At 52.3% G+C, this 13,716-nt stretch overlaps 1 protein-coding gene across 2 annotated transcripts in view; it reads left to right on the top strand.

Annotated features, from left to right (window-relative positions):
- The window catches only part of RASSF1 (Ras association domain family member 1), a 61,834-nt gene extending 49,753 nt beyond the window's left edge, over window positions 1-12,081 (top strand). For both annotated transcript variants that reach the window (XM_069736051.1, XM_069736052.1), the window contains 2 exons: window positions 5,419-5,534; window positions 11,556-12,081. In XM_069736051.1, the coding sequence (XP_069592152.1) occupies window positions 5,419-5,534; window positions 11,556-11,702 (263 nt within the window). In that variant the 3' untranslated portion in view covers window positions 11,703-12,081. The remainder of the gene's footprint in view (window positions 1-5,418; window positions 5,535-11,555) is intronic.
- The last annotated feature ends 1,635 nt before the right edge of the window (window positions 12,082-13,716 follow it).

The following is a 13,716-nucleotide window of genomic DNA, read 5'->3' as shown; positions in this document are numbered from 1 at the left end:
CCATTCAGTTCAGCCTATATTCCATCATAATAAATCCCCAGATCTACGTCCTTCTACAGAACCTAATAATTGTATGATACAATATTGTTCTGCTCCAGGAAGACATCCAGGCCTCTCTTGAACCCCTCGACTGAGTTCGCCATCACCACCTCCTCAGGCAAGCAATTCCAGATTCTCACTGCCCTAACAGTAAAGAATCCTCTTCTATGTTGGTGGAAAAACCTTCTCTCCTCCAGACGCAAAGAATGCCCCCTTGTGCCCGTCACCTTCCTTGGTATAAACAGATCCTCAGCGAGATATTTGTATTGTCCCCTTATATACTTATACATGGTTATTAGATCGCCCCTCAGTCGTCTTTTTTCTAGACTAAATAATCCTAATTTCGCTAATCTATCTGGGTATTGTAGTTCTCCCATCCCCTTTATTAATTTTGTTGCCCTCCTTTGTACTCTCTCTAGTTCCATTATATCCTTCCTGAGCACTGGTGCCCAAAACTGGACACAGTACTCCATGTGCGGTCTAACTAGGGATTTGTACAGAGGCAGTATAATGCTCTCATCATGTGTATCCAGACCTCTTTTAATGCACCCCATGATCCCGTTTGCCTTGGCAGCTGCTGCCTGGCACTGGCTGCTCCAGGTAAGTTTATCATTAACTAGGATCCCCAAGTCCTTCTCCCTGTCAGATTTACCCAGTGGTTTCCCGTTCAGTGTGTAATGGTGATATTGATTCCCTCTTCCCATGTGTATAACCTTACATTTATCATTGTTAAACCTCATCTGCCACCTTTCAGCCCAAGTTTCCAACTTATCCAGATCCATCTGTAGCAGAATACTATCTTCTCTTGTATTAACTGCTTTACATAGTTTTGTATCATCTGCAAATATCGATATTTTACTGTGTAAACCTTCTACCAGATCATTAATGAATATGTTGAAGAGAACAGGTCCCAATACTGACCCCTGCGGTACCCCACTGGTCACAGCGACCCAGTTAGAGACTATACCATTTATAACCACCTTCTGCTTTCTATCACTAAGCCAGTTACTAACCCATTTACACACATTTTCCCCCAGACCAAGCATTCTCATTTTGTGTACCAACCTCTTGTGCGGCACGGTATCAAACGCTTTGGAAAAATCGAGATATACCACGTCCAATGACTCACCGTGGTCCAGTCTATAGCTTACCTCTTCATAAAAACTAATTAGATTGGTTTGACAGGAGCGATTTCTCATAAACCCATGCTGATATGGAGTTAAGCAGTTATTCTCATTGAGATAATCCAGAATAACATCCCTCAGAAACCCTTCAAATATTTTACCAACAATAGAGGTTAGACTTACTGGCCTATAATTTCCAGGTTCACTTTTAGAGCCCTTTTTGAATATTGGCACCACATTTGCTATGCGCCAGTCCTGCGGAACAGACCCTGTCGCTATAAAGTCCCTAAAAATAAGAAATAATGGTTTATCTATTACATTACTTAGTTCTCTTAGTACTCGTGGGTGTATGCCATCCGGACCCGGAGATTTATCTATTTTAATCTTATTTAGCCGGTTTCGCACCTCTTCTTGGGTTAGATTGGTGACTCTTAATATAGGGTTTTCATTGTTTCTTGGGATTTCACCTAGCATTTCATTTTCCACCGTGAATACCGTGGAGAAGAAGGTGTTTAATATGTTAGCTTTTTCCTCGTCATCTACAACCATTCTTTCCTCACTATTTTTTAAGGGGCCTACATTTTCAGTTTTTATTCTTTTACTATTGATATAGTTGAAGAACAGTTTGGGATTAGTTTTACTCTCCTTAGCAATGTGCTTCTCTGCTTCCTTTTTGGCAGCTTTAATTAGTTTTTTAGATAAAGTATTTTTCTCCCTATAGTTTTTTAGAGCTTCAGTGGTGCCATCCTGCTTTAGTAGTGCAAATGCTTTCTTTTTACTGTTAATTGCCTGTCTTACTTCTTTGTTTAGCCACATTGGGTTTTTCCTATTTCTAGTCCTTTTATTCCCACAAGGTATAAACCGCTTACACTGCCTATTTAGGATGTTCTTAAACATTTCCCATTTATTATCTGTATTCTCATTTCTGAGGATATTGTCCCAGTCTACCAGATTAAGGGCATCTCTAAGCTGTTCAAACTTTGCCTTCCTAAAGTTCAATGTTTTTGTGACTCCCTGACAAGTCCCCCTAGTGAAAGACAGGTGAAACTGCACAATATTGTGGTCGCTATTTCCTAAATGCCCAACCACCTGCAGATTTGTTATTCTGTCAGGTCTATTAGATAGTATTAGGTCTAAAAGTGCTGCTCCTCTGGTTGGATTCTGCACCAATTGTGAAAGATAATTTTTCTTGGTTATTAGCAGAAACCTGTTGCCTTTATGGGTTTCACAGGTTTCTGTTTCCCAGTTAATATCCGGGTAGTTAAAGTCCCCCATAACCAGGACCTCATTATGGGTTGCAGCTTCATCTATCTGCTTTAGAAGTAGACTTTCCATGCTTTCTGTTATATTTGGGGGTTTGTAACAGACCCCAATGAGAATTTTGTTACCATTTTTCCCTCCATGAATTTCAACCCATATGGACTCGACATCCTCATTCCCTTCGCTAATATCCTCCCTTAAAGTGGACTTTAGACAAGACTTTACATAGAGACAAACCCCTCCTCCTCTCCGATTTTTACGATCCTTTCTAAACAGACTGTAACCCTGTAAGTTAACTGCCCAGTCATAGCTTTCATCTAACCATGTCTCGGTTATTCCCACTATGTCAAAGTTACCTGTAGATATTTCTGCTTCTAGTTCTTCCATCTTGTTTGTCAGGCTTCTGGCGTTTGCGAGCATGCAGTTTAGAGGATTTTGTTTTGTTCCAATCTCCTCACTGTGGATTGTTTTAGAAATGTTCTTACCTCCCTTCTGAGTATGTTTTCCTGGGTCGTCTTTGTTCGAGTCTAATGTTTTTCTTCCCGTCCCCTCTTCTTCTAGTTTAACGCCCTCCTGATGAGTGTAGCGAGTCTTCTGGCGAATGTGTGTTTCCCAGGTTTGTTGAGGTGTAGTCCGTCTCTGGCGAGGAGTCCATCGTACAAGTAATTCACACCGTGGTCCAGGAATCCAAATCCTTGTTGTCTGCACCATCGTCTTAGCCAGTTGTTTGCATCAAGGATCCTGTTCCATCTCCTGGTGCCATGCCCGTCTACTGGAAGGATAGAAGAAAAAACTACCTGTGCATCCAGTTCCTTTACTTTCTTCCCCAACTCTTCAAAGTCCTTGCAGATTGTCGGTAGGTCCTTCCTTGCCGTGTCATTGGTGCCAACATGTATCAGAAGAAATGGGTGGACGTCCTTGGAGCTGAAGAGCTTTGGTATCCTATCGGTCACATCCTTGATCATCGCACCTGGAAGGCAGCATACTTCTCTTGCAGTTATGTCCGGTCTGCAGATGGCTGCTTCTGTGCCTCTCAGTAGTGAGTCTCCCACCACCACCACTCTTCGTTGCTTCTTGGCTGTACTTTTTGCTGTCACTTGTTGCTGTGTGCCCTTTTCTTTTTTGCTTGCTGGTATTGCTTCATTCTTAGGTGTGCCATCTTCATCCTCTACAAAGATTTGATATCGGTTCTTCAGTTGTGTGGTTGGTGATTTCTCCATGGTCTTCTTGCTTCTTTTGGTCACATGCTTCCACTCATCTGCTTTTGGAGGTTCTCTGACACTTTTTGCACCTTCTGTGACCAGTAGAGATGCTTCTGTTCTGTCTAGAAAGTCTTCATTCTCTTTGATGAGTTTCAAAGTTGCTATTCTTTCTTCCAGACCCCGCACCTTTTCTTCTAAAAGGGCCACTAGTCTACACTTCTGACAGGTGAAATTGGATTCTTCTTCTGGTCGATCTGTGAACATGTAGCACATGCTGCAGCTCACCATGTAGGTTGTCACATCTGCCATGTTGCTCCTAGATCCTGCTGACTTGCTGTGTGTTTTCCTTCTTGTGTAATCTACTCAGCCAAGCTCTCTTGCAATAATGTCCTACAGGCAAAAATTCGGTTTGGTGATTCTTTCCAAGCAGCTGGTCCCGGCTGTACCCAACGATCTTCTAGCTTAGGGAGACTTCGCTTCTCCCAGAAGGCACCTGGAATATGCAAATTAGCCTCCTGAAGCTTGAATCCCTGGTTTGGTGATGCTTTCGAAGCAGCTGGTCCCGGCTGTACCCAACGATCTTCTAGCTTAGGGAGCCTTCGCTTCTCCCAGAAGGCACCTGGAATATGCAAATTAGCCTCCTGAAGCTTGAATCCCTGGTTCGCTCCAGTACTGATATAACCCCCAGACATTACATCATATGTGACTGATATCAGCCTCTTATAACGCTCCAGTACTGATATAACCTCCAGACATTACACCATATGTGACTGATCTCAGCCTCTTATAACGCTCCAGTACTGATATAACCCCCAGACATTACATCATATGTGACTGATATCAGCCTCTTATAACGCTCCAGTACTGATATAACCTCCAGACATTACACCATATGTGACTGATCTCAGCCTCTTATAACGCTCCAGTACTGATATAACCCCCAGACATTACATCATATGTGACTGATATCAGCCTCTTATAACGCTCCAGTACTGATATAACCTCCAGACATTACACCATATGTGACTGATATCAGCCCCTCTTATAACGCTCCAGTACTGATATAACCTCCAGACATTACACCATATGTGACTGATATCAGCCCCTCTTATAACGCTCCAGTACTGATATAACCTCCAGACATTACACCATATGTGACTGATCTCAGCCTCTTATAACGCTCCAGTACTGATATAACCCCCAGACATTACATCATATGTGACTGATATCAGCCTCTTATAACGCTCCAGTACTGATATAACCTCCAGACATTACACCATATGTGACTGATATCAGCCCCTCTTATAACGCTCCAGTACTGATATAACCCCCAGACATTACATCATATGTGACTGATATCAGCCTCTTATAAAGCTCCAGTACTGATATAACCTCCAGACATTACACCATATGTGACTGATATCAGCCCCTCTTATAACGCTCCAGTACTGATATAACCCCCAGACATTACACCATATGTGACTGATATCAGCCTCTTATAACGCTCCAGTACTGATATAACCCCCAGACATTACACCATATGTGACTGATATCAGCCCCTCTTATAACGCTCCAGTACTGATATAACCCCCAGACATTACATCATATGTGACTGATATCAGCCTCTTATAACGCTCCAGTACTGATATAACCTCCAGACATTACACCATATGTGACTGATATCAGCCCCTCTTATAACGCTCCAATACTGATATAACCCCCAGACATTACACCATATGTGACTGATATCAGCCCCTCTTATAATGCTCCAGTACTGATACTATTTCTTGCAGTCTGTATGCGGAGACTTTCCGATGATGAGGAGCCCTTGAGGTTGCGGCTGCTCTCGGGGCCGTGTGAGAAGACTCTGAGCTTCATCCTGAAGGAGAATGAGACTGGTGAAGTGAATGTAAGTTGTTCCTCTGCTGCCTCGCCTCACGTCTATATCGCTTCTCCTCTTCCATCTCCTGTGCCGCTCTGTCGCTTTTCCTGTGCCGCTCTGTCGCTTCTCCTCTTCCATCTCCTGTGCCGCTCTGTCGCTTTTCCTGTGCCGCTCTGTCGCTTCTCCTCTTCCATCTCCTGTGCCGCTCTGTCGCTTTTCCTGTGCCGCTCTGTCGCTTCTCCTCTTCCATCTCCTGTGCCGCTCTGTCGTTTCTCCTGTGCCGCTCTGTCGTTTCTCCTGTGCCGCTCTGTCGCTTCTCCTGTGCCGCTCTGTCGCTTCTCCTGTGCCGCTCTGTCGCTTCTCCTCTTCCATCTCCTGTGCCGCTCTGTCGCTTCTCCTGTGCCGCTCTGTCGCTTCTCCTGTGCCGCTCTGTCGCTTCTCCTGTGCCGCTCTGTCGCTTCTCCTGTGCCGCTCTGTCGTTTCTCCTGTGCCGCTCTGTCGTTTCTCCTGTGCCGCTCTGTCGCTTCTCCTGTGCCGCTCTGTCGCTTCTCCTGTGCCGCTCTGTCGCTTCTCCTCTTCCATCTCCTGTGCCGCTCTGTCGCTTTTCCTGTGCCGCTCTGTCGCTTCTCCTCTTCCATCTCCTGTGCCGCTCTGTCGCTTTTCCTGTGCCGCTCTGTCGCTTCTCCTCTTCCATCTCCTGTGCCGCTCTGTCGTTTCTCCTGTGCCGCTCTGTCGTTTCTCCTGTGCCGCTCTGTCGCTTCTCCTGTGCCGCTCTGTCGCTTCTCCTGTGCCGCTCTGTCGCTTCTCCTCTTCCATCTCCTGTGCCGCTCTGTCGCTTCTCCTGTGCCGCTCTGTCGTTTCTCCTGTGCCGCTCTGTCGCTTCTCCTGTGCCGCTCTGTCGCTTCTCCTGTGCCGCTCTGTCGTTTCTCCTGTGCCGCTCTGTCGTTTCTCCTGTGCCGCTCTGTCGCTTCTCCTGTGCCGCTCTGTCGCTTCTCCTGTGCCGCTCTGTCGCTTCTCCTCTTCCATCTCCTGTGCCGCTCTGTCGCTTCTCCTGTGCCGCTCTGTCGCTTCTCCTGTGCCGCTCTGTCGCTTCTCCTGTGCCGCTCTGTCGCTTCTCCTGTGCCGCTCTGTCGCTTCTCCTGTGCCGCTCTGTCGCTTCTCCTGTGCCGCTCTGTCGCTTCTCCTGTGCCGCTCTGTCGCTTCTCCTGTGCCGCTCTGTCGCTTCTCCTGTGCCGCTCTGTCGCTTCTCCTGTGCCGCTCTGTCGCTTCTCCTGTGCCGCTCTGTCGCTTCTCCTGTGCCGCTCTGTCGCTTCTCCTGTGCCGCTCTGTCGCTTCTCCTGTGCCGCTCTGTCGCTTCTCCTGTGCCGCTCTGTCGCTTCTCCTGTGCCGCTCTGTCGCTTCTCCTGTGCCGCTCTGTCGCTTCTCCTGTGCCGCTCTGTCGCTTCTCCTGTGCCGCTGTCGCTTCTCCTGTGCCGCTCTGTCGCTTCTCCTGTGCCGCTCTGTCGCTTCTCCTGTGCCGCTCTGTCGCTTCTCCTGTGCCGCTCTGTCGCTTCTCCTGTGCCGCTCTGTCGCTTCTCCTGTGCCGCTCTGTCGCTTCTCCTGTGCCGCTCTGTCGCTTCTCCTGTGCCGCTCTGTCGCTTCTCCTGTGCCGCTCTGTCGCTTCTCCTGTGCCGCTCTGTCGCTTCTCCTCTTCCATCTCCTGTGCCGCTCTGTCGCTTCTCCTGTGCCGCTCTGTCGTTTCTCCTGTGCCGCTCTGTCGTTTCTCCTGTGCCGCTCTGTCGCTTCTCCTGTGCCGCTGTGTCGCTTCTCCTGTGCCGCTCTGTCGCTTCTCCTCTTCCATCTCCTGTGCCGCTCTGTCGCTTCTCCTGTGCCGCTCTGTCGCTTCTCCTGTGCCGCTCTGTCGCTTCTCCTGTGCCGCTCTGTCGCTTCTCCTGTGCCGCTCTGTCGCTTCTCCTGTGCCGCTCTGTCGCTTCTCCTGTGCCGCTCTGTCGCTTCTCCTGTGCCGCTCTGTCGCTTCTCCTGTGCCGCTCTGTCGCTTCTCCTGTGCCGCTGTCGCTTCTCCTGTGCCGCTCTGTCGCTTCTCCTGTGCCGCTCTGTCGCTTCTCCTCTTCCATCTCCTGTGCCGCTCTGTCGCTTCTCCTCTTCCATCTCCTGTGCCGCTCTGTCGTTTCTCCTGTGCCGCTCTGTCGTTTCTCCTGTGCCGCTCTGTCGTTTCTCCTGTGCCGCTCTGTCGCTTCTCCTGTGCCGCTCTGTCGCTTCTCCTGTGCCGCTCTGTCGCTTCTCCTGTGCCGCTCTGTCGCTTCTCCTGTGCCGCTCTGTCGCTTCTCCTGTGCCGCTCTGTCGCTTCTCCTGTGCCGCTCTGTCGCTTCTCCTGTGCCGCTCTGTCGCTTCTCCTGTGCCGCTCTGTCGCTTCTCCTGTGCCGCTCTGTCGCTTCTCCTGTGCCGCTCTGTCGCTTCTCCTGTGCCGCTCTGTCGCTTCTCCTGTGCCGCTCTGTCGCTTCTCCTGTGCCGCTCTGTCGCTTCTCCTGTGCCGCTCTGTCGCTTCTCCTGTGCCGCTCTGTCGCTTCTCCTGTGCCGCTCTGTCGCTTCTCCTGTGCCGCTCTGTCGCTTCTCCTGTGCCGCTCTGTCGCTTCTCCTGTGCCGCTCTGTCGCTTCTCCTCTTCCATCTCCTGTGCCGCTCTGTCGCTTCTCCTGTGCCGCTCTGTCGTTTCTCCTGTGCCGCTCTGTCGTTTCTCCTGTGCCGCTCTGTCGCTTCTCCTGTGCCGCTCTGTCGCTTCTCCTGTGCCGCTCTGTCGCTTCTCCTCTTCCATCTCCTGTGCCGCTCTGTCGCTTCTCCTCTTCCATCTCCTGTGCCGCTCTGTCGCTTCTCCTGTGCCGCTCTGTCGCTTCTCCTGTGCCGCTCTGTCGCTTCTCCTGTGCCGCTCTGTCGCTTCTCCTGTGCCGCTCTGTCGCTTCTCCTGTGCCGCTCTGTCGCTTCTCCTGTGCCGCTCTGTCGCTTCTCCTCTTCCATCTCCTGTGCCGCTCTGTCGCTTCTCCTCTTCCATCTCCTGTGCCGCTCTGTCGTTTCTCCTGTGCCGCTCTGTCGTTTCTCCTGTGCCGCTCTGTCGTTTCTCCTGTGCCGCTCTGTCGCTTCTCCTGTGCCGCTCTGTCGCTTCTCCTGTGCCGCTCTGTCGCTTCTCCTGTGCCGCTCTGTCGCTTCTCCTGTGCCGCTCTGTCGCTTCTCCTGTGCCGCTCTGTCGCTTCTCCTGTGCCGCTCTGTCGCTTCTCCTGTGCCGCTCTGTCGCTTCTCCTGTGCCGCTCTGTCGCTTCTCCTGTGCCGCTCTGTCGCTTCTCCTGTGCCGCTCTGTCGCTTCTCCTGTGCCGCTCTGTCGCTTCTCCTGTGCCGCTCTGTCGCTTCTCCTGTGCCGCTCTGTCGCTTCTCCTGTGCCGCTCTGTCGCTTCTCCTGTGCCGCTCTGTCGCTTCTCCTGTGCCGCTCTGTCGCTTCTCCTGTGCCGCTCTGTCGCTTCTCCTGTGCCGCTCTGTCGCTTCTCCTGTGCCGCTCTGTCGCTTCTCCTGTGCCGCTCTGTCGCTTCTCCTGTGCCGCTCTGTCGCTTCTCCTGTGCCGCTCTGTCGCTTCTCCTGTGCCGCTCTGTCGCTTCTCCTGTGCCGCTCTGTCGCTTCTCCTGTGCCGCTCTGTCGCTTCTCCTCTTCCATCTCCTGTGCCGCTCTGTCGCTTCTCCTGTGCCGCTCTGTCGTTTCTCCTGTGCCGCTCTGTCGTTTCTCCTGTGCCGCTCTGTCGCTTCTCCTGTGCCGCTCTGTCGCTTCTCCTGTGCCGCTCTGTCGCTTCTCCTCTTCCATCTCCTGTGCCGCTCTGTCGCTTCTCCTGTGCCGCTCTGTCGCTTCTCCTGTGCCGCTCTGTCGCTTCTCCTGTGCCGCTCTGTCGCTTCTCCTGTGCCGCTCTGTCGCTTCTCCTGTGCCGCTCTGTCGCTTCTCCTGTGCCGCTCTGTCGCTTCTCCTGTGCCGCTCTGTCGCTTCTCCTGTGCCGCTCTGTCGCTTCTCCTGTGCCGCTCTGTCGCTTCTCCTGTGCCGCTCTGTCGCTTCTCCTGTGCCGCTCTGTCGCTTCTCCTGTGCCGCTCTGTCGCTTCTCCTGTGCCGCTCTGTCGCTTCTCCTGTGCCGCTCTGTCGCTTCTCCTGTGCCGCTCTGTCGCTTCTCCTGTGCCGCTCTGTCGCTTCTCCTGTGCCGCTCTGTCGCTTCTCCTGTGCCGCTCTGTCGCTTCTCCTGTGCCGCTCTGTCGCTTCTCCTGTGCCGCTCTGTCGCTTCTCCTGTGCCGCTCTGTCGCTTCTCCTGTGCCGCTCTGTCGCTTCTCCTGTGCCGCTCTGTCGCTTCTCCTCTTCCATCTCCTGTGCCGCTCTGTCGCTTCTCCTGTGCCGCTCTGTCGTTTCTCCTGTGCCGCTCTGTCGTTTCTCCTGTGCCGCTCTGTCGCTTCTCCTGTGCCGCTCTGTCGCTTCTCCTGTGCCGCTCTGTCGCTTCTCCTCTTCCATCTCCTGTGCCGCTCTGTCGCTTCTCCTGTGCCGCTCTGTCGCTTCTCCTGTGCCGCTCTGTCGCTTCTCCTGTGCCGCTCTGTCGCTTCTCCTGTGCCGCTCTGTCGCTTCTCCTGTGCCGCTCTGTCGCTTCTCCTCTTCCATCTCCTGTGCCGCTCTGTCGTTTCTCCTGTGCCGCTCTGTCGTTTCTCCTGTGCCGCTCTGTCGTTTCTCCTGTGCCGCTCTGTCGCTTCTCCTGTGCCGCTCTGTCGCTTCTCCTGTGCCGCTCTGTCGCTTCTCCTCTTCCATCTCCTGTGCCGCTCTGTCGCTTCTCCTGTGCCGCTCTGTCGCTTCTCCTGTGCCGCTCTGTCGCTTCTCCTGTGCCGCTCTGTCGCTTCTCCTGTGCCGCTCTGTCGCTTCTCCTGTGCCGCTCTGTCGCTTCTCCTGTGCCGCTCTGTCGCTTCTCCTGTGCCGCTCTGTCGCTTCTCCTGTGCCGCTCTGTCGCTTCTCCTGTGCCGCTCTGTCGCTTCTCCTGTGCCGCTCTGTCGCTTCTCCTGTGCCGCTCTGTCGCTTCTCCTGTGCCGCTCTGTCGCTTCTCCTGTGCCGCTCTGTCGCTTCTCCTGTGCCGCTCTGTCGCTTCTCCTGTGCCGCTCTGTCGCTTCTCCTCTTCCATCTCCTGTGCCGCTCTGTCGCTTCTCCTGTGCCGCTCTGTCGTTTCTCCTGTGCCGCTCTGTCGTTTCTCCTGTGCCGCTCTGTCGCTTCTCCTGTGCCGCTCTGTCGCTTCTCCTGTGCCGCTCTGTCGCTTCTCCTGTGCCGCTCTGTCGCTTCTCCTGTGCCGCTCTGTCGCTTCTCCTGTGCCGCTCTGTCGCTTCTCCTGTGCCGCTCTGTCGCTTCTCCTGTGCCGCTCTGTCGCTTCTCCTGTGCCGCTCTGTCGCTTCTCCTGTGCCGCTCTGTCGCTTCTCCTGTGCCGCTCTGTCGCTTCTCCTGTGCCGCTCTGTCGCTTCTCCTGTGCCGCTCTGTCGCTTCTCCTGTGCCGCTCTGTCGCTTCTCCTGTGCCGCTCTGTCGCTTCTCCTGTGCCGCTCTGTCGCTTCTCCTGTGCCGCTCTGTCGCTTCTCCTGTGCCGCTCTGTCGCTTCTCCTCTTCCATCTCCTGTGCCGCTCTGTCGTTTCTCCTGTGCCGCTCTGTCGTTTCTCCTGTGCCGCTCTGTCGTTTCTCCTGTGCCGCTCTGTCGCTTCTCCTGTGCCGCTCTGTCGCTTCTCCTGTGCCGCTCTGTCGCTTCTCCTCTTCCATCTCCTGTGCCGCTCTGTCGCTTCTCCTGTGCCGCTCTGTCGCTTCTCCTGTGCCGCTCTGTCGCTTCTCCTGTGCCGCTCTGTCGCTTCTCCTGTGCCGCTCTGTCGCTTCTCCTGTGCCGCTCTGTCGCTTCTCCTGTGCCGCTCTGTCGCTTCTCCTGTGCCGCTCTGTCGCTTCTCCTGTGCCGCTCTGTCGCTTCTCCTGTGCCGCTCTGTCGCTTCTCCTGTGCCGCACTCACCCTGTCTCTCCCTCACAGTGGGACGCGTTCAGCATGCCGGAGCTGCAGAACTTCCTGCTTATTCTTCAGCGGGAGGAAGAGGAGCACATGCGGCAGATTGTGCAGCGCTACGCCCGTTGCCGGCAGCAGATGCAGGAGGCTTTGGTGTCGCGGACTCCTGGTTGACGCGCCATGCATACACCTGAAGGCAATGAGCGCATGAAGACTGCACGACTGATCCAGAGGATGCGGTGTGACTGGAGTGTGGGAGAGCGACTGCCGGGGTCTCGGAGGTCTCCCCCCGCAGAATACATGTGAGCGAGCGGAAGAGAGAGAGTGCATCTGCAAAGGTGGGCGATGACACCGAGGGGACAGGATGAACGTCCCGGCGTAACTGAGCAGGAACCTCAGCGCGAGGCTCTGTGACTGCGCCCTTCATGAGGCTGCGCTGGAGACGTGCTGGCAATGGGGCACGTGGTGCAGGCGGGGAGGAGGTGCGCCGTCTGGTCCCGTCTGCTTCTGTGTTTGTGTTTCTGGCACTAATAAAGTTTTGTGCTGCTTTGTACTTGCAGTTTCCTTTTACTATTTCCTGTAGAAACCCTGCTCTGCGCAATGGGAGACACAGGGCCGATCCGTCAAAGCTTTCACCCCAGTACAAAAGCCACGAAAAGTTGCAAAAAATATGCACAAATCAAAGTGGCTCCTAAACTTAGATTTCTGGCATTTTCACACCAGTTTCTCCACAATGGGTGACGTGGGCAGAGCACTCTCTGCTCATCAACTTCATTACAACTGGCAGCATTCGCTACACCACAAATCTTACTCCAGCGGAGGCACCGGTGCCCCCGATTCATGAAAAGGCGTTCGCCCGCAAATATGGAGCGTCAGACTCCATCTCCTCAATGAATCGGACCCAAAGTGTTACTACCATATACTAATCTCTGGAGGACAAGACACCGTGTAACAGCAGAACAGTGAGTGCAGCTCTGGAGGATAAGAAACAGCAGAACAGTGAGTGCAGCTCTGGAGGATAAGAAACAGCAGAACAGTGAGTGCAGCTCTGGAGGATAAGAAATAGCAGAACAGTGAGTGCAGCTCTGGAGGATAAGAAACAGCAGAACAGTGAGTGCAGCTCTGGAGGATAAGAAATAGCAGAACAGTGAGTGCAGCTCTGGAGGATAAGAAACAGTAGAACAGTGAGTGCAGCTCTGGAGGATAAGAAACAGCAGAACAGTGAGTGCAGCTCTGGAGGATAAGAAACAGCAGAACAGTGAGTGCAGCTCTGGAGGATAAGAAACAGCAGAACAGTGACCGCAGCTCTGGATGATAAACAGCAGAACAGTGACCGCAGCTCTGGAGGATAAGAAACAGCAGAACAGTGAGTGCAGCTCTGGATGATAAACAGCAGAACAGTGAGTGCAGCTCTGGAGGATAAGAAACAGCAGAACAGTGACCGCAGCTCTGGAGGATGAGGAATGATGTGACCGCAGCTCTGGAGGATAAGACATGACAGTTTTGGAGCAGTAGAAATCTCATTATTTGTAGATTTTTATGCTGTGGACAGGGGCTGATTGGACATTTGCAGTAATGACACTTAGTAAATCTCCCCTTTCCAGTCACTGGCACTGCAGAGTATTGCACCATGTTCTGCCACGTATGAGTCATTTCCTGCAGATGGGGGACGGTTCATTCAGAGAAAACATTCAATCTGAATCATATCCTTATTTAAAGACCCAGCGTCCTCATTATCTTCAGGATCTAAGCCGGGATCTTGTAATGTTATCTCAGGTAGGAAACAAGAATCAAAAGTGAGCAAAGAGCGCCCCCCACATCACTGGCTGTACTGGGTACTGCAGGGCAGTGTTTGACAGATTGAGGATTTTCACATTTTCCCTCCAGTCTTTTTGCTCATTAGTCGCTGTTTCTATGATTACTGATGGACAATTATAAACATTCTGCACATTGCTACATTTTATTAACAAATCCATAAAGTTCCTGTAAAACCTCAATATTCCCAGCGCTGCTAGATGAAGATTACATCACAAGATAAAAATGATGAGTAAAAAAGAGAAAAGTTTGTATCCATAGCCGGAAATGCCCCAGATCTCGTCTCGGGGAGAGCCTGCGGTCAATCCTCAAAGAGAGAAAACCCCCAAAGAAAGATAAATCCGAGCTCTGATGAGACAAGAACGGGTGGACA

The sequence above is a fragment of the Ranitomeya imitator genome, chromosome 8 (genome assembly GCF_032444005.1).
Source record: "Ranitomeya imitator isolate aRanImi1 chromosome 8, aRanImi1.pri, whole genome shotgun sequence".
Classification (NCBI taxonomy): domain Eukaryota; kingdom Metazoa; phylum Chordata; class Amphibia; order Anura; family Dendrobatidae; genus Ranitomeya; species Ranitomeya imitator.
Note: the sequence above shows the minus strand (reverse complement) of the source record. Positions and strands in the feature narration are given on the sequence as shown.